Source organism: Euleptes europaea, chromosome 5 (genome assembly GCF_029931775.1).
Source record: "Euleptes europaea isolate rEulEur1 chromosome 5, rEulEur1.hap1, whole genome shotgun sequence".
NCBI classification, from domain to species: domain Eukaryota; kingdom Metazoa; phylum Chordata; class Lepidosauria; order Squamata; family Sphaerodactylidae; genus Euleptes; species Euleptes europaea.
The window spans coordinates 81,566,870-81,588,057 of record NC_079316.1 but is presented as its reverse complement, the minus strand read 5'-3'; the positions used below and the strand labels follow the sequence as shown (position 1 = coordinate 81,588,057).

Here is a 21,188-nt window from a genome sequence, read left to right as displayed (position 1 = left end):
TCAAAGAGAAATTTCTAAGATCCACATTGAAGGTGCTTTGTGTTAGGTTCAGCTTGTACATACAGAGGATGACCTGAATGCTTGGCTAGCTTAAGTACCGACCACTGACATCAAGTTAAAAGCCTCACAGTTTAGTGTTTGACTTTCAGGGATTGTAGTTATACCATCATAACTGGTGGTCTTCGTTATCGTATGTGTTATCTTTTGTTTGCCCTTTTTTGCTTCTCAAGTGATAGGTGGGGGTCACATTTTGTAAAGCGTCCTGTGATAAGCCTAGATTGTTCTCTACCCCCGCCCCCTTGAATAAAAAGTAGATAAGCTTCTAGAGCAAATCACTAACAGGTGCATGCAATTACTAAGCACTTGGTAGTTTATGCCAGACTTAGAGTTGGGTTTGCATCCGTGCAGTCAGGGTACAATATGGAAACTTCCACAACACGATATGCATAAAAAATGGTTGTAGCAGTCGGCCAACAATTTGATGTAAAATAGCATCTGAAGAATCGAATGTGCCTCCTTGTCATGTGCATCATCTGTATTTTAACAGGACTCCTGGTTTTAATTTGCTGAATATTTGAAAAGCCTTTTATGGCTTGAAGGACATGCTTTTGCGGGCCATTTTGGAGAGACGGGTTGTGCAGTGTATAAACTCAGGTGGGAAATTCTCCTCTTCGGTATTTATTTAGAAAACATGTATGTCAGCTCTCCAGCAACATGCTTGAGGTGGCTCACAAAGTAAAAAACAATATAATAAAATAATACTATGCCAATACTAAAACAAGCCATGAAAACAGCATAAAACAAGCCATGAAAACAGCATAAAACAGCATGCAATCATATTCATAAAACCATCCTCAGGACAGTAGCCGGCTGGTAAAAAAGACGAAACCTCTTACTTAAAAGCCTCACGTGCAAGTGTCTATTTAGACTAGACCTGCATTGGACACCACAATAAGCAGTGCTTTAGCAACTGTGCTTTAAGTTCCAGTTTAGCGTGATGATCCTTTGGTTTGTTTTTTGGGATGGGTTCTGATCTGTGGGATTATAGTTTTTTGTTGCGTCCAAGTTCAGAAATCCAAACTCACTCATGAGCTCCCTCCCTCTCAGCCTCGTGCATTCCAAGCCAGCCACACAGAGCAACAGAAGCAATAGAACCACTCCAGCTATCCGTGGTTCGTTCTTGGGATAAATTCTCTTTTCCTCTGTCTTCCCTCCAGCCTTCCCTCCCAGCTAGTGATTACTCACCGAGCAGGTCTGTGCAGCTTCAGTCTCCCCCCCAGGGGGAATTTTAAATGCAGCAAGGCAAAAGATCTCAATCACTTTTATTCACATTGCCAACCCGCAGTAAACATTGCTACATGCAAAATGTTTTTCCACTCCAGAGCAATTCGCAATCCACCTACCTTCAACCTTTCTCCCATGAAGAGTTTTTCCTTTTAACCCCCCCTTCCATATCTCCAGAAAGAATAAGTGAATAATCATGATCATGTGTTTCTTTTCAATATTTTTATTTCTGGAAGAGAACAAGGTTGTGGAATGTGGCAAAATAGCAAGAAAGGGTGTGTGTGTGTGGACTATAGAAGATCTATTTTGTTTCAGAGTTGAAAAGTATAGGGAATGTAGTGGAGCAGCTATGCAAAGGGGTAGAGTAACTGATGATCATTACGATGGGTAGCCGTGTAAGTCTGTCAATAGCAGTAGAAAAGAGCAAGAGTCCAGTGGCACCTTAAAGACTAACAAAATTTTTGGCGGGGTATGAGATGTTAGTCTTTAAGGTGCTACTGGACACTTGCTCTTTTCTACTGATGATCATTAGTTATGAGTTCAGTTCAAGGTACTGGCTATAATATACAAAGCTCTTCATGGGCTTGAACCATCCTGTCTACAGGACCACCTGGCTTATACTCCACCATGACAACTGCACTCATCTGAGCAGGGCCTTCTGGGGATGCCACTCTGCAAATTGGCAAGATGAGTAACTGGCCATAGACATGCAGTCTCTGTTGTGGCCTCCACCTTATGGAATGACCTATGTGAGGAGGGCTCCCGCACTTCTGGCGTGCTGCAGACTATAAAACAATTGTTCAGAAGGGCATTTATATTAAAGGTAATAGGGCTTCAGGAAGGTGCTTTTAAACAGGGAACAGGACTGTGGACTGTACCCCTGTGCATAGTATGTATTATCTGTTTGCTGTATGTATTATTCTGCTTTCACTGCATTGTTTTCTATTTCATTTTCTGCATTGTTTAACATATCATGTCTAATACTCTGTGGTTTCTGTAATCCTAGTCAAATTACATTGCTTTTTAGATAGTTTTTCCTATTGATTGCATTGATTTATACTGGGTAATCTGCCTTGAGTCTTGGCGAAATAAATAAATAAATAGGTCTATAAATAAAAACTAGGAAGCATGGCTAGACCTAGGATGCAGGTGGAAAAGGAGGCAAGCAAACTGGGATTTACCAACAAACCATTGGCCGGCTGTGTATGTCTATTAGGATAACCATGGTCTGTGTAGCATGCTGGTTTAAACAAACCACAGTTGAGTTGTAACATTCAAATGCTGCCTAAAGAAGGAAGATGTGTCATCTGCTAAACATTTTAAATAGGCTTCCTTCTGTTCAATACCATGATGTTGCTGTTATAGTTTTGTCATGAATGGCCAGAAAAGTTGTGGGAATCCTCAGAATAGATGAGTTTCTAGTTCTGCTTGAAAATTTCTTGCTATTGGTTTATGTAATCAAGTTTAGGATTTTAGAAGTGTCAATATTTAGTCCCCGTTTTAAGTTCATTAACTTAGCTGTAGTTTTTTTGGGTGTGTTCTTTCATTACCAGTTCCTGGTTAGTCAAGCTCTTCTTTTGTTGCACCAAGGTTTCATGGAATGGAGGGTTGAGGCAAGATGGCACCAAGGAAGGAATCTCATGTGTGAGCTCCTAGTCATTCTTATCTTTGGGCCACCAAAATAATCTCAATTTGGGTTGCTAAGCAATTTTAAACTGTGGGAAAACTCTCCAAACTGTGCTATCTACTCACCGGATGGTTTCTGATGCTGTGAGTTGTTGGAGCTGCTCTTGGGGGCTTGAGGTTGTTCAGAGCTTCCTGGGACTGCGTTCTTGCTGCTGTCTGGTGCCTTAGCACCTCGGCGGAGAGCTGTGGGGCCGCCAGAGAGAACTTGGGATTTCCTTGCCTGCTTGCTCGTCCTGGCTGAGTGGTTCCAGCAGGGTGCCGTGTCCTTGGGTGCGTTCGGAGCTTCGGGAAGGTCCCGGTGGGTTCAGTGCTCTTGAGCAAGGAGAAAGGAATGCCTGGTATTGACTTGGCTGAGGAGGGGCACTGAAGGACTGGCAGGCATTTATTCGCACTCACTTTGACTCAAACCACTTTGACTCAGCTGCCCTACTGATTTGCCAGCTTGTCATTGTTCAGCATCAGAAACTATCCGGTGACGGATCAGATGTCGGCGGAGGTCCCTGCTGTCTGTTGCCTTGCAACTGCCTCTGAAGCTCGCTGGTGCTTGGAGCTGCTGAGTTGGACTTGGTGTGAGTTTGGCGTTTCTTGGAGGCCCTCGGGCAAATTCAGGGTGTTGGGAGTTCATTGGACTGAAAGGGAAGATCTCTGAGGAAGAGACTGCAGATGGAATCTGAAGAGACTGAAGAAACTGAAGGCAGTGATTGGAGGCGGCCAAGGTGGAGGAGGCATTAATTGAGGCCAGGGATTGCTTGTGGCCTTCTGCAAGGTCGGCTTGACTCACAAGGCTTCAATGCTTGCCCTCCTGTACTTGAGAATGCTGGGTTGCATATTTGAACAGTCAAACTTGGTGCTGTCTCAGCTTGATGCTCTCATCACAATTTTCAACAAATTGAGTTTGGCTCCAAAATTCTTCTCTCAGCACCCGCAAGTCCTGAGCCACAAAGATACCAAGGTCCTTAAAGGGATACAAACGAACAGTTTGAATTCTAATTTCAGTGCTAAAGGACAGCTTGTTCTTCAGCCCAACCAGGTCTGCTTGCACCTCTTTCCATCAGTGGGGTCTTTTTTTAAGTGTGGTGCTCTAAATTCAGTGTGGGGAAGTCTCTGAGAGCATTGTTGGGATTTAAGCATTTTACCATTGATTTAAAGAAAATCGAGCCTCTCCAAACTGCCATAATAACATGCAGTTAATTAATTTTATGAAATGGGATGCTGAAGATTTCATACCATTCCCATTTTTAGCCCCTAGGTCATCAAAAGACTCTGTTATAAATCAGACTGGTCATTATTTGGTGGAACTTTGTGTGAATTTTAATCTATGTATACTGAATGGTTCTTTACAATATGATCCCTTTGGCCAGTACACTTATATCTCCCCGCGCGGTTGTAGTGTTGTTGATTTTGCAGTCCATTCAGCTGACCTAAGTGATCACATTGTCAATTATGTAGTTGGCAATCGATCAGAAAGTGATCATCTACCCTTGCTCCTGACTTTTAAGACTAGTTGTGAACCTGCCAAGCCCTTTTTGTCGAACCAGGATCAGGATCACACTGTCAGCAAGTATAAGAGGATTAAATGGTCTCCATCTACTGCGACCCAAATTCAGCAATGGATACATAGTGATACTGGGCAGCAGTTATTTAATGAACTACTAAATGCTGAAACCCCAATGGTGGCATTGTCAATATATAACAATATTGTTGACAGACTTGGTGACTTTGCTCAACCAATTAGTCATAGGTCCTCTAAATGCCTAAATAGCACCTGGTTTGATGTTGAATGCCTTGCTGCAAAGAAAGAGCTTCGCCATCTGTTTAAGTTGATGCGTTCAGGCCTGTTACTTTGGGTCCCTTCAGTGTACTGCGAAAAGAGAAAGGGTACCAAATTTTGCTAGCCGGAAAAAAACATGCTTTTGCTATGGAGAAATGGTCGCAGTTATTCCAAGCATTTAATAGTAAAAATAGCAAAGCTTTCTGGTCACTAATTTCAGGACTTAATTATTCGGTTGGCGCCAGCTCTGCAAGTTTAATTCATGCTCAGGCATGGTTTTTGTACTATTCTAATGTTTTTAATGTGAAGTCCCCAGGGGTTTCTATCAGAGAATCTTTTATAGCCCCTGATGTACCAGAATGGCCTCCTGTCACCTGTGACGAGATGAGAGAACATATTATTAGCTTAAAATTGGGCAAAGCCCCGGGACCTGATGGTATTCTTGCAGAGCTCCTAAGGAGTAATTCTGATTGGTGGGCCCCGCCACTCGCACACCTCTTCACGCTTATAGACAAATTTGGTATCCTCCCAGATTCGTGACTGAATTCTATCATAATACCATTGTTTAAGAAAGGTGATCCCAGTAAACCAGAAAATTACAGACCAATTAGTCTTTTGTCTATTATAGGAAAGCTCTATGCCAAGCATCTCCTCAAGAAATTATCTGAATGGATGGCCCTTCATAATCTCCCAGGGAAAGAGCAAATTGGATTTTTACCTAACCATTCTACAACAGATCATTGCACAGTTCTTGCATTTTTGGCAGAAAAATATCTTAAGTTCCCTAGAGGAAAGTTATATGTTGCTTTTATCGACCTTCAAAGAGCGTTTGACACAGTCGATAGACAGATTTTATGGGAGAAACTATGCCATATGGGCCTTGACCAACGCCTTTTGTTTTTATTACGTAACCTCCATACATCCAATACCTGTCAAGTTAGATTCGATGAGGGGAGCCTTTTAACCCAAAAAATCCCGGTGACAAAGGGCGTAAAGCAAGGCTGTGTACTGGCACCATCCTTATTTAATTTATTTATTTCAGATCTCCCTGCTTTTTTAGCTAATACTGATGGTCATGCACCTAAGCTAAGCTCTGAGAAAGTCCCTATTCTGTTATATGCGGATGACGCAGCAGTCCTATCCCTTTCAAAGATGGGTCTTAAACGTTTATTAGCTTCTTTTATCCTATTCTGTAAACGGAATTCTCTATCTATTAATTTTGATAAGACCAAGATCCTGATCTTTTCTAAGACTTGGAAGCAATCAGTTTGGAAAATTGAGGGAAGAGAAATCGAACAAGTGAAAACGTTCAAATATTTGGGGGTCTCTTTTCATTATAATTTAAAATGGATTACACACCGTAATCAGTCCCTAACCTTGGCCAAAAATAAGATGGCTGCAATAACTCGTTTTTACTATAAGAAGGGTAACCATTTTGTTCCGGCCGCCTTACAGATTTTCCAAGCCACTGTGATTCCGCAACTTTTGTATGGAATCCCAGTTTGGATCCAGGGTTTTAATAAAGAAGTGGAGCGTCTCAGGGCAGTTTTTTTGAGACGCATCCTTGGCGTCACAAACTCTGTTTGTTATTTCTCTCTGTGCGCTGAGCTGGGACTGCACACGATAGAATCTGGTGCTTGGATCACTACTATCAAATACTGGTTACGCTCTCATTTTCGATCCCCCCCAAGTAGTTTATTGGCAGCTTTACATACTGACTCAACTGTTTCTAGATGGTCTCGGCTTATCTTAAATAGGATCAGATCACTCGGGATTGATCTTGATTCCTTGTCCAATTCCAGTGAATTATATATATTTTAGGTCAATCCAAAAAAGGATATGGGACAGTGATTCCCAAATAATAAAAGCCGGTGCTGAAGGTATCTGCTCCCCTCGTTTTTTAGGCCTTTCTTATCAAACAAACTCTATGGCCCAGTATTTTTTTAACTTAACTATACCCTCTCACCGTAGAGCATTTTTGATGGCCAGATTTAATATATTCCCTTCAGCTGTTGTTAGTGGTAGATACAAGGGAATACCACGCGAAGCAAGATATTGTAGGTGTCAATGCAAAGAACCTGACACAATACAACATATTCTCTTGTACTGTCCACTTTTCACACAGCTTCGATGCAGCTTAATTAGCTCCCTTCCTCAATTTACTATTGCAATGACTACTGGAAACATAGCCCATTTATTGGATGACAAAAGCTTTGAAGTTACCACTCAAGTAGCCGAGTTCCTGGCCAAGGTCCTAAAGGAGGGAGAAAGAAGGGGAACCCTCATTTAATTGTTTATTATAATATTTACCGATGAACTGTGTATTTATTCTTTTTTAGATCCATATCTAGCTGCTTTACAAGTTTGTTTTGTTACTGTTAATGCCAATAAAGGTTCTGTTTTCTGTTTTTTCTGCCTCTCCAAACTATGACTAGTGTGCATAGGCTCCTGTTAACTTTTGAACGTCCTGTAATCCCCTCTGATTCATCAGAGAAAAAGGCTCTTGATATCTAAAGGTATTCATCCAGTGCAAGGCCTTTAACAACCCTCATCACGCACAGAATCTCTAGGATAAACAATGTAGTATCCTCTCGGCATATTTTGGGTCGGCCCGACAGGGGATCAGCAGAAGGTTTAATCAGCTGGAAAGATTTCCCAGCAGTTCCTTTAACTTAGGGATGTTTTCATCTGCCCAACCCATAGAGAAGGACCTAATTTATTTCTTCAAAGCCCTTCCTGAACAACTGGCTATTACCGATAGGCTGGCACCACTCAGGTCAATACTTTTGGAGTTGAGGAGTACCGAAAGTTCTCCCCATTTCACCTCACCATCTCCCAAAGTTAAAAGAAAATAACTTTGGCCAGGAATTGCTGGGACACCAATAACTCAACATCCAATGAAGAGATTCTATTCCTCATGAAACCCAGTCCAGTAGGATTGAACACAATCCTGTGAACATAGCTCCTTCACATACCATAAAAACTGCAAAAAAGAACTATTAGGAAATCTTACACTATACTTCCTACCCCCTTCAGTTATTGAAGATTTTGGCAGAGTAGGTGACATTACACCTGTCTACTTAAAACAAAAAGAAAGAATTTTGCAAGATAATATCTCTTGCAAAAAAAGCAAAAGAAATCTCACAGATTTTTGGCACAAACATAATGACTTTTAGTTCCCAAGTGGATCCTGTACTGATTTTTTTGGGCCACGGTTAGGGATAAATCAGAACTCCCACTTAATTTAGGGATTTCAACATTTCCAAGATGGCCAGATATTACAAAAAGGGAAGTAGTCAGTCTAATGAAAGCTTTAAAACCTGGGAAGCTTCCAGGCTGTGACTATATTCCACCTGAATTGCTTAAACTTGATCCAGTTTGGTGGTCTTCCTTTATGGCACCTATATTTACTGAGATAAATCAGACTGGAGATATACCTGGTAGTTGGAAATTAGCAATTAATCGTTCTGTTTTTTAAAAAAGGGAACAAAAAATGATCCAGCTAATTATTGTCCTATAAGCTTATTCTCTGTTTCTGGCAAACTTTATGCTAGCCACCTAGCTAGTAGGCTGAATACAGTCGAAAGAGTTCCTCCCAAGTTTACACTACTCATAGTTTTACATGCTGGTATCATATGGGTGAATTCCGTCCTCAGATTTTTGTGATGCTTGTGTTCTGTGCCTGAATGCTTCCTGTCACCTTGCATTCCAGCTAAGTCCACCTGCCAGTGGGTAAATGCTTTTTTGTTTTGTTTGGCAGACCGCCCCAATAACTGTTGTTGCCCTTCTCCCTGGTTGTGATGTTATGTGTGCTTGTGTGTCTGTTTTTGTTGAATTTTTATTTTATATATACCTAATTTTAAATGCTGTTCTAATGTTTTAACTTTTAATCCTTTTAAAAATGTTTTGATGTTTGCTGCCTTGGGAACTCTATTTGGGTATAAAGGTGGCATAGAGATGCGTTAAATATGTATATCAAAGCCCAACCTTTCTCCCTAGTATTCCTACAACCAAGTTAAATCATACTTTGTCTGTATGAATGAGACGGAGAGCTCCATCATTAAACTTCCTTTACTGTTAAGGTCAGCTTCGTTAGAAAGTGTACTGTATTGTTTGCTGGTTACTAATACATGGATATAACACTTCTTCTAGTTCCATTTATACTGGATATTGACAGTATCATTACTGGAACTGCGGTTGCCAAAGCAAGCAAGATAAAGTTGGATCCCAGTGAATGTTGGCTCACACTTGGAACTGAGTAAAGGGATCTAGGTTTTTTTTTTCTTCCTTGGCACCCAGATTATATTACAGTAAACTCAATAATACATTACAAACTAACCACAAAAAATAATGTCCAGTATTTCCCACATTTCTTATACTGTCTTTTTTCTTTCTATTCTTGAGTTCTTATCTTCATTTCTTCTTTTTTTACTCCACAAACTTAATTGTAGTCCAAATTGAATTATAAAAAACTTAATAGTCCAATAAAACATGCCTATCTATATAAAATTACAAATAATTATTTATGATGTGATTTACTATCTTTATTGCTATGTATTGCTGATAAAACAGCTTCCATCTTTCTTGGAATGGATCAGGAGATTTCATATTTACTTGATTTGTAAGTTTTGCCATTAAAGCAAATTCTTGAAGTTTATCCTTCCACTCTGATATTTTTGGTATTGTTGAAGTTTCCAATTTCTTGTGAAAATAATTCTGGTGGCTGAAATTGCATATTGATAAAGTTCTTTCCATGAGTCATCGATTTGAGGTGGAGTCATGCTTGTGTGTGTGTAAAGTGCCTTCAAGACGCAGCCGACTTATGGCAATCCCTTTTGGGGTTTTCGTGGCAAGAGACTAACAGAGGTGGTTTGCCAGTGCCTTCCTCTGCACAGCAACCCTGGACATTTTGAAATGTTTTGTTCTGATTTCTTTTGAAAAGGTGAAATATATGCAACATTTTCCTATCAAAAGTAAACTTACTTTGCTGATTTCTTAACATATAGTTATGCTAATTGGTATATTTATGGAATCAAAGTATAAATTCTGTAGTTGTCTACAAACAGAACTGCATACATGCCTAGTGCTTGAGAGAAAGAGCTGCAAGTTGCTTCACCCTGTGCTACCTTAGTACATGTATCTTAATTCTTGCTATTTGAGAAGTAGCAAAAATGAAATTGCAAAACATCTTTTGTAGCTTTAAAGTATATTATTTTGGCAGTAACAGACTTTACCAAAAAAATTAGTGTACATTCATATGCATTACAAAACAAATTATTACATGCTTAGTTCTTCAACTTTTAACTGAAAACGCTCAGTAACTTTAAACCGCTCGGACCTTAGTAAATCAAAGTTCTCATTCTTTTGGAGAGGGGTAAGTTTTAGCATAGGAGCCCCGTGGTGGAGAGTGGTAAACTGCAGTACTGCAGTCCAAGCTCTGCTCACGACCTGAGTTTGATCCCAACGGAAGTTGGTTTCAGGTAGCTGGCTCAAGGTTCACTCAGCCTTCCATCCTTCTGAGGTCGGAAAAATGAGTACCCAGCTTGCTGGGGGTAAAGGGAAGATGACTGGGGAAGGCAATTGCAAACCACCCTGCAAAAGAAGTCTGCCTAGTAAACGTCGGGATATGACGTCACCCCATGGGTCAGGAATGCACAGGGGACCTTTATCTTTACCTTTTTAAGTTTTAGCATAAGATAAACCTCCTTCACTTTATTGAGCCATTCACTAACTTCAGGCATCTTGTTTGATTTCTAATAACTTGCAAATGTTAAGCATGCTGCAGTAGTTAACTACAAAGCTATATCTCGTCACCTCATTGGAACCCTTGGTACATAATTCTATAACAAACATTCTGGATTATTTTCTATATTCCTTTGTAAACCAACACTCACCAAAAAGGCAACCTTTTCCCAATAAGAAACAACTCTTGGGCAAAACCACCACATGTGGATAAAGCCAGCTGATTCTTCATTACTATTTCAGCAATATACACTTTGGCTATTGTTTTTGGGGTTAAAAATAACTGATTAATCGTTTCCCCTGTAATTCAGACATACAGAAAACTTAGATCTAGATGATAAAGCAATTCCCAAACTTCTGTTAAACTTTCATGCCCTAGTGTTGAGCTCCATTTTTGTTTAAATTTTGCAGGTTTTATTTGGTTTTGTTTTATAATCAATCACCTGGTAAAATTTAAAAAACAATCTGTTAAGGCATTGAATTAATAATTATTCAAACTTTTTTTGCCTTATCCCATAATGCCTATGAATTAACTTTGTTATGAAATTCTTCATCTGTTAGTTTTCAAACCAGGAAATCTGACCATTACTTATCCTAAACACTTCCTCATATGAGATCATACCTTCAGAGACTACCAAGGAATGATAATATTGAGTAAATTTCCCATTTACTCAATGATATTAATTTAAAAATTTGGACTTCAAGTCTCTCTCCATTGATGTTAATGGTGAAATTATCTGAGAAAACTTCTACCTATTTCTATCCCACCATCAATAAATTAGCTGTATAATTGGATTACCATTATTATAAACATTTTTCCTTAATCTTTGAAACAGCCCATAAAAAGGCCCTAATTAGCATTATGATTTCTGAATGCTTGATTACTAACTAAGTCGAGGTATTCTCTAAATTAGTCCATAAGGATGGCCTGGTTAGCTTAGCTGCATCATGGTAACTTTTTAAGTTTGGTAAACCAAGACCACCCATGGGCCACTTTGATTGAGCTAGCAGTCAATCTACCTTCAGTCTTATGGCATTCCAGACAAACTCATTTAACATTCTTTGCCACTCCTTCAGTGTTTTATCTGCAATTACCATTGGGATACACATTAGAAGTTAATTTATGAATAATCATCATTTTGATAACGTTAATCAGCCCTAGAATGGAAAGACTGAATTTCTTTTATAATCAAAGTTTTCGCTTAATATATGATGTTTAAAAAAGGTAAAGGTCCCCTGTGCAAGCACCGGGTCATTCCTGACCCATGGGGTGACGTCACATCCCGACATTTCCTAGGCAGACTTTGTTTATGGGGTGGTTTGCCATTGCCTTCCCCAGTCATCTTCCCTTTACCCCCAGTGAACTGGGTACTCTTTTTTCCGACCTCAGAAGGATGGAAGGCTGAGTCAACCTTGAGCCGGCTACCTGAAACCAACCTCCGTTGGGATCGAACTCAGGTCATGAGCAGAGCTTGGACTGCAGTACTGCAGCTTACCACTCTGCGCCACGGGGCTCCTAATATTACACATTTGAAATTATTCTCAGTCATCGTAGAGATGTCCTGACTTACCTTCATACCCAAATATGTAACAGATTTTTCTATTAGCTTTATCTTTTTCAGCCAGTTAGAAGCATCCAGTTCAGCCAGGGCCCCTTAAATGGTATTATCACTGTTTTTTCTACATTTAAATTATAACCTGAAACTTCTGAAAATAAGCAAAAGATTGAACTTAAATAACCACCAGATTTCAGAACATCAATTAGTAAGATCACAATGTTGTCAGCAATTAATATTAATTTCTAATTCACTATGCCCACCTTTAGCCCAGTAATGGTATCAGCATCTCTTATTGCTATAGCTAATAATTCAATATATACATTAAACAATAACGCTGATAAAGGGCACCCCTGTTTTACTCCTCTGTTCATTAGAAGGGATCTTGATAATATAGAGGAATCAACAAACGTGCTGAAGAAGAAAAATATATTTTACAGAGTCGAACACCTTTTCCGCATCAAGAAATAAAAATGCTGCTTTCACATTTTCTTTCTAATCGTGACACATTAGATTGGTAAGTTCTCTTATATTCTTTGTAGCTAGTCGACCAGGAATAAATCCTGTCTGATCTTCATTTATATACTTCAGTATTGTTCCTTTTAATCTATTTGCTAAAATAGAAGCAATAATTTATAATTGTAATTTAATAAACTAATTGGTTGATAGGAGCTCACTGTTTTTGGATTGAAAATCACTATCATTTTAGATTGTGCCCATGATGTTGGCAACATTTGTTTAGTATATATTTCATATATAGCCACTAATAACGGATTTGCTACTACTTTTATAAAACTTTTATAAAATTCTGGAGTAACACTGTCAAAACCAGGTGTTTTATTCTTTGAATTTTTTTAACAACCTCTTTAATTTTGTTTAAATATATAGGTTGGTTCAAAACACTTTTATTTTCTGCAGTAACACACTCTTATCCAAATATTCTGGTAACCTATATTTGCAGCCCATTCCTGAGAATGGGGCTGAAAGTCGATAGGAGACGGTGTTACCTTTAGCAGGCGCAGCCTTGCTGTTTTCAATGGGGCGAAAAGACCCAGTTAAACAAAAGCCGCAAAATGGCTTTTTTTGTTGTTTAACGGCGTTGGGGAAACAGGCGCCTCTTCCCCGCCGTCCCCGTACTCCTTAGCTCAGGAATGGGCTGTTGGTTAACCTATATTGAGTTAAACTCTATAACACTGAAAACACGGAACTGTTTATTATCAAACACATTATAATGTATGTTGCCAAAGTTATTCACATTTAAACAAAACATCTGTGAAAATGTTTGTCTACAATGTACTTAGGAATTATGTTAATGCTGTGGATTGTCTTACATAATGTTTTTATGCCATGCATTCAGGTAAAATCTTTTCTTAAAAGACATTTCACTCATTCCAAAGGTATATTTCATATGAGTTTTTAGCAGTCCTCAAATTTTCCCATTTTTTTCATCAGAAATATTGAAAAGTCATTGAAAATAACCTTCGGAACTCCCCCCCCATCCCAACTTTTCTTCTCTAAGCTGGGACCCTTCTCCCTAACATGCTAGTCTTTTATACTGGGTCAGGGGGAAGTATTATGTGGTATGGAGGAGCCTCCAACTATGTGTACCTCCATTTGCATTCTAGAGTAGTACAACTCAAGCACAGGATTAACGTGTCCATCAGAGCAAACCTCAGGAGGAAAACAACTTGGAACACAAATGCAACGATCTTAGCACTGCCGTGTTTTAAAAACAAGTAGCGCTTTGCTGGTTGTTCATCTACCTCTAATAATTTCTTTTGTGATTTTTAAAGGCTTATAGTTTATTTATATAGTATACATCTATTCAGCTGCTATAGTAATGTTTATTCAGATGTCTATTAGGGAGTAGATGCTACCAAAAAATGGGTTATTATGAAGCAGGTTTAATTCTCAGTAGATTCAGCAGCAATTTGTCAACAGCAAAAATTAAATAATTGGAGGCTTAAAATTTCTGGAAAGTTTGAAACCATGGGTTCGGAAATGGAAACTATGTGCAAAACTGAAAAATGTGCAGTGCCTTCTTATCAGACTAGCATTTATTTTACTGCTTTAATAACCACATGGATAAAACTTATAATCGTTGTACAGTTTACCTTTGGAATCAAAAGTCAGAGTTTGGTTACAGTTACTGTATGAATTATTTTAGTGTTAATCTATTACCTATTATAAGAAGCCTATTAAACATAAGTAAGACTTGGTCTAGGAAAATAACTACATAAGGTATTCTACAGCACTAGAGATTTCATACAACTGTGGCAGGTTATTGTTCACCAAGATATGACATTTGGCCTCATTTATTCTGTATCTACATCTGCAGCTTTTTCTTTCCCAAAGCAAATGTGCCCCTTCTTATTGCAAAATACCATCAGTGTTTTGTATGGAGGCACTCAGGTGAGTAACTTGTGGGGAGGAGTGTGCAAATTTTCCAGAAGCTAGTTAGTAGCTCATTCTGCTATGGCACTGTCTATACTTTATGACCTATCCCTACACATGAATCTGTATCAGACCATTACAGCGCATTCCTCAAATGCGCTGGTGGCCGTGCCGAAAGCCTTTAGGGGGTCGGCAACGGCACACGCCGGCGCAAGGGCCCACACCGGCGGCGCATGGAAGGCGCATGTCGGTGTGAGTGGCCCCAGCGCTGGCTTGCAGGCCCGGACGGCAGTCCCCAAACGACGCCGTGGCAGCTCTGGACCCAGCTGCTGCCGGCGACACAGGCTGCAGCAGCGAGCCAGGAAGCGTTCCAATGCCAGCCAGGGGGCGGGGCCGACGTTAGTTGGCCTCCTGAGCCGTTTTGGCTCAGGAATGCCCCTTTTTTATTTTGTCGAGATACGCCAGCTTTTTGCTGGTTTTTTTGCGCTGGGTAGAGGTTTCGGCGGTGCTGAAACCTCCTTAGGAGGCAGCGTCGCTGGGTTGCTTCCTAAGCCCGGCACGGGCATTCCTTTCAGGAATGCACTGTAAGTCTATCAGTATTATGTACTTTGTTTAGTAGCAGCTTTCCGGAATCTCAGAGGTCTCACACTCCATACTACCTGATCCTTTTAACTCGAATTGTCAGAGTCTGAACCTGGGACCTTCATATAGTGCAGTAGCACTATAATGGCCCTTCCCCAAAGTCTGGATAGGCAGCCTCCCAAGTCTCCATGCTGTAATAATCCATTGATAGTGATGGTAGGACATTATCAGGTACCAGTAGTTGGTGGCAGAGGGAAGTGAACAGAATACCATCTATTTGGCAGAAGCATTAATTCTGCAAAGGTCCAGGAGCGCCTTATAATTAGAGATATGCTATTTCATGTTCAAGTGGTACAGAGTCTGTTCTGACTGTCCCTAGGACTTCCATTAGGTCCCTCATCCTTGTTTAAACTGAATTGCCTCTGCTTATTGCAGCTGTATTTTTGGCATTCTGTGACTTCCCTCCCCTTGCTTCTCACAGCACTTAAGATGACTTCTCAAACTTTCTGAGTGGGACCTGTTACAAAGGGGATAAACACACTCTTTGAATAATGTAGGCTTATCTGTGACGATGAGACAATTAAATCATAAGTTACATCCCAGGAAGAGAATGACAGGTATATGGGGGATCAGTTGAGCTGGGAAAGGAAACTGACTCCATGGTTTGGCTAAGCTGTCATTAGGGTTATGATGGATTGTTACTTGTTGCTCCTTGGTGCCTTAAAGCCCCTTTAATCCAGACTTCTTAAGTGATTGGACTTGGTGCCTTAAAGCCCCTTTAATCCAGACTTCTTAAGTGATTCAGGTTTGGAAGGCAACCTTGAAGGGGGGTGTCCTAAGTTATGACTGGGTTAGAAAGGAAACTCCCAGGCTGCAGGAAAATCAATAAAACCTGGAGTGGAATTCCAGGTCAAGACCAAAGTCAGGACTGGGTATTAAGGAAAAAAATTCTTATTTCATTTCAGACTTTAAGTGAAAGAAAAATCAAAGCCGTGATTGATTTGTTTCTCTTTGGCAGACATACAGAGGAATGTCTCCTTTTCTTGAGCTGGGGAAATGGTATTTGCATTAGGTCTGTTAGCTTTTTAATGTTCTTTGGTTACTTTGGAGTAATTATAATAATGCCTAAGTGTGTGTGTGTGTGTGTGGGGGGGCTTCTGTATGGTATCCTTACAGTGAACTCACTGAAGGAAGAGTGATCATGGTGATAATAATATTGATCTTAACAATGTGACAGTAATTAAGAAACCTTTAACAACATGTAGACACATGATGCACATGTGGCGTTTGCAGTGCTTTTAGTGATAAACCATAACTGGCTGTTCAACAGTAGAGAAAAGGTGCATATGCTGCTTTCACAGTATTCACTGCACAGGACAGCACTGTGAATGCCCTACACACAGTGTGCGTTCCTAGTATTAAAGAGGTAATATTCCATGTAAGATTTTCTGTTTTCAGCCCTCCCATTGCTGCCTAGGGATAGTGGCAGGTGCACTGTTACAGTTCCTCTATGATAGAAGATAATGTCTGCTCATCCTACTGAAATCATTAATTCTTAAGGTTGTACTGTTAAATAATTAAACTTTGCCTGACTAGGAAAAAAAATTCAAGATTGGTGTAGTAACATTTGACACAACAGGTTTTTCTTTCTCTCCTCTCTTCCCCTGTCCCCCGCTGGAATTGATTAAAATGCCATGAAGATATGCTGGTTAACAGTTAATGTCATGACTTATAATTTAGGCGCAAGAAACTCAAACCACAATTTTAACTTCAGCTAATATATTTTTTTAAAAACAGGAACTTCTTTACCAAAAGGACAAAGGAACTCAAACCAGCAGTCCACAGCGCTCCTGGATGGAAACTGTTTGGAAAAGTCCCGCCTAAAGAGAATCTTCCGAAAGACTCCAGAATAATTCAACAGGTGATTATCTGTAGTGTTGCATATGGAAACATATCTTATTTTGTCTTTTGAATTTCATAGAGCAGATTTCCTTAAAGTATTACTAACGATTAAGATAAATTGTCCACTGGAAGCTATAGTCAATAATTTTTTTTAGATTTTCTATTTTATTTGTTCTTCCGGTAACATTTTAAAGCAAATTCTGACCAACCTCTGGGTGGAAGTCACATGCATTTAAGTAGCTCAGCTGGAATCGTAAAGAACTCATAGCCTATAAACATAGTAATAATAAATCTACCAGAATGGTAATGGCAGCAGAGTTCAACTTACATACAGTAAACAATCATCAAGTGGCAACGTACAAGTTAGGGTTTCAGTTCATTTTGTGAGCTAGTTGACATATGCACATAAATCACAATGAGTTGGTTCAGACCCAATATGAAACTATGGATTAGTTTAACTGTGGTTAGCTTACAAAACCAGTGGTTTGTACACATGAAGCTGCCTTATATTGAATCATACCATCAGTCCGTCAAGGTCAGTGTTGTCTACTCAGACTGGCAGCGCTCTCCAGGGTCTCAGGCAGAAGTCTTTCACATCACCTACTGTCTGGTCCTTTAAACGTGTTGGCAGGGCTTGAACCTGGGAGCGTCTGCATGCAAAGCAGAGGCTCACCCACTGAGCCACAGCCGCTCCCCAGGCATCACTGAAACCTAGCTTGTCTCAGCAAATCCCAGTTTTAGTGTCTGCTGTTTTCCCCAACCTAAGTCCCAGTTGGTATCCAAGCCTGGTTCCTGGCATCCAATTGAGGGCAAAGCTGTGCCATGTCATCGAGTCCCTTATTGTTTGATGGCAACACAAAGGCAGGGAATCTGCACATAGGAACATTCAGCCACTCTTGGAATAGCAAGCAGCCACTGAGCCATGCCCCCCCTCCCTCCAGACTAGCAGTTCTCAGTCTTTCACATTAACTCTTTCTTCACAAAAACTGAGGAACAGGCCTCCTGCCTCTGATATTAGTGCGTCTCCCCAATACAAATTCAGCCCAACCCAACTTTCTAAATACCCTGCCTCTGTTTAAAAAGGTAAAGGTCCCCTGTGCAAGAACCGGGTCATTCCTGACCCATGGGGTGATGCCACATCCCGACGTTTCCAAGGCAGACTTTGTTTGAGGGGTGGTTTGCCAGTGCCTTCCCCAGTCATCTTCCCTTTACCCCCAGCAAGCTGGGTACTCATTTGACCGACTTCGGAAGGATGGAAGGCTGAGTCAACCTTGAGCCGGCTACCTGAAACCGTCTTCCTTCGGGATCGAACTCAGGTCGTGAGCAGAGCTTTTGACTGCAGTACTGCAGCTTAACACTCTGCGCCACGGGGCTCCTTTAGTGTCATAGAATATGCTTGCAGCAAGTGCTGCATGCCTCTTCTCCTCCTGATCTGCCTTGCATGTATTTGTTTGTTTATTATATTTCTGACCTGCCCTCCCCAGCAAAGACAGGCTCAGGGTGGTAACAACGATAAAACACAGATTTTTATACTCTCTCTCTCTCACACACACACACACACACACTCACAACCATCTAAAACAATAAAAAGTTATTAAAACAGATGGCGCACCAATAATATAGAACCCACTGCATCATAATAAATAGTATAGCCAAGCAGGCAGGCCACCCCCCCTATAAATATAGATGTCCCATTTGTAAAAATGAGAAGGGGGGCGAGTAGGGAGGCCAGCACTGATACCACCTGCAGCTGCCCTCAGTTATAGTCCGGGTGGAATAGCTCTGTCTTACAGGCCGTACGGAAATCTTTCTGATCCACAGGGCCCTGATGTGATTAGTCAGAGCGTTTCACCAGGCCTATAGCTGCCTTAGCCATTGTGGAAAATCAGGATATGAATATTTAAATAAATCGCCAATGTAGTGCATAGCACCTTTGGCTGGTTTGCCTGCTGGTTTCCCTTTCCTCAAAGAGGGGGATCTAGCCTGTAAGCCACCTTGGGCAGCTTCCTTGGAGTGAAGGCAATTTTATTTCTAAATTAATCAGTAGCTGCTGCAATTCAAGTGCTTATCGCCTCTGTGTGTGTGTGTGTGTGAAGTGCCGTCAAGTCGCTTCTGACTCATGGCGACCCTATGAATCAATGTCCTCCAAAACATCCTACAGCTTCGCTCAGGTCTTGCAAATTGAGGGCGGTGGCTTCCTTTATAGAGTCAATCCATCTCTTGTTGGGTCTTCCTCTTTTCCTGCTGCCTTCAACTTTTCCTAGCATGATTGTCTTTTCCAGTGACTTTTATCATCTCATAAAGTGACCAAAGTACGATAGCCTCAGTTTAGTCATTTTAGCTTCTAGGGTCGTTCAGGCTTGATTTGACCTATAACCCACTCATTTGTTTTTTTGGCAGTCCACGGTATCTGTAACACTCTCCTCCAACACCACATTTCAGAGGAATCTACTTTCTATCAGTTTCTAGATTATCGCTTCTAAATTATATTATTGTAATGTGCTCTCCATTAGGCTGCCTTAGAGAACTGTCCAAATACTTCAGCTGGTTCAGAACCTGGTTGCCCATGGTGGGGGTTAGTATCAGCATAGCACTCTAATTTTGAAAGATTTTCAGTGGTTACCAGCTTATTTCTGGTCCCATTTGAATGTACTGGGTTTGACCTATAAAGCCCTATGTGGTCTGGGACCTGGTGACTTGAAGAATTGCCTCCTTCCCTATTGTTCTGTCAGGACACTGTGAAGTGATAATCACGGGCCTTCCTCTGTGCCCTTACTGTGACTGCCACAAGTGAGTCTTTTCTGCTGCTGTTCCTTGCCTATGAGAAGTCTATGGGTGTCCCTCCACGGGCTTCCTTTCAGCATCAGCTACAGACACAACTATTTTTGTCGAGTGTTTGGCTGAGTATTCCGATTCTCTTTTAGACTGGTTCTGTAATGACCATTTTATGCTGATTGTAATTTTTATTGATGTTATTATCATAAGCTACCTCAAGCAGACTGGGGAGGCAGGATACAGATAATACCTAGAGTATTCGTGCACAGTCCCCACCAAAGCCCCTGCAAGAGCCTGTGTATGGCAGCCCTTCCCCCCACTCACCCAGTTACCACACAGGTTAATTTTATATGAACTTTCCTAAGGAAGAAGGAAGCAGGAATAGCTTTGAGTTCGAACTTGAACAGGTTGGATATAAAAGGGGAAGGCACCTTGTAGGGAAATGCTGGGGTAGGGAGTTTTAAGGTAGACATGGACTTTCAGTGGTCTTTAGTAATCATCGTCCCAGATATGCTGGCTGATGGCTTTGAGGGAAGTCTTTACCTCTTATGGACTGCCTGCCTGATGGGGTGATCATTGGGTGCCCTGGAATCTGCGATTGTAGAAGCTGCTCAGACATCCAGTTAATATGACAATGGAAGATCTGGCTGCTACTCGAGAAGCATATCCCCTCCTGATTCACAGATGTTGTGTCAGATGCAGCACGTTGTGAGCATGTTCTCCACTCGGTCTTCATATCCAACAGGAAATGCCAGCACTGTCTCAAATGCCTTCTCCATGAGCATGTGGTACCGGCTATGATAGCAGATATAGTTCTTTTTGCAGCTGCTGTCTGTGAAGCATGGGGGAATAAGCCACATCTTAGTAACATAGCTTGGTCTCCAGTGATCACTGGTTTCAGCTTCACCCTGTTGATCACTTGTATGTGTTTGGAGGAGAAAGACAACCTAGTTAGCCACTGTAGATACCCAAAAGATAGCCATGGCATGGCTTCTTGACTGATTCTTTCATGGCATTGTTGGGGGCGTGATCATAGTTCTCCTGACCATCTCCTTGGAAAACCAATGGCATACTGCCTAGTGGTACTATTTAGTGAGCTCTTCCTGGGGTTTGCAGAGCCATACATCTCTAAATGCCCTATACCTCTATAAGACAGTCCGTCTGTTCTCACTTCAGTCAGTCCATTGCTTGGCCCTCAGTTTTTTTTGGATTTGAAGTCCTGGCTGTCGTTGGCCAGAAACAATGGAAACTGATACCATGGTTTGGCAGGGTAGTCCTCAGGTTCTCTGCTCAAGTACTTCTCCTCAGACCAAGCAAGATACCTATGGTAACACGAGTTATTTGCAAATAAGGTATGGGGTGGGCCTTGCAGTGTTGTAGTATTGCAGATGGTGCCATAGTGGTGCTGTTTGTGCACCGGCTTATTTGAGTGGAGCTTTCCAGGAAATGTGATTTGAGGGTGATTTATAAATGACTACTTATCCCTAAATACAAGG

At 40.9% G+C, this 21,188-nt stretch overlaps 1 protein-coding gene across 1 annotated transcript in view; it reads left to right on the top strand.

The window, feature by feature from the left end:
• TBC1D12 (TBC1 domain family member 12) overlaps nucleotides 1-21,188 on the top strand; it is a 67,428-nt gene that overhangs the window by 8,319 nt on the left and 37,921 nt on the right. The window contains exon 2 of the mRNA XM_056849534.1: nucleotides 16,813-16,936. Within this exon, the coding sequence (XP_056705512.1) occupies nucleotides 16,813-16,936 (124 nt within the window). The remainder of the gene's footprint in view (nucleotides 1-16,812; nucleotides 16,937-21,188) is intronic.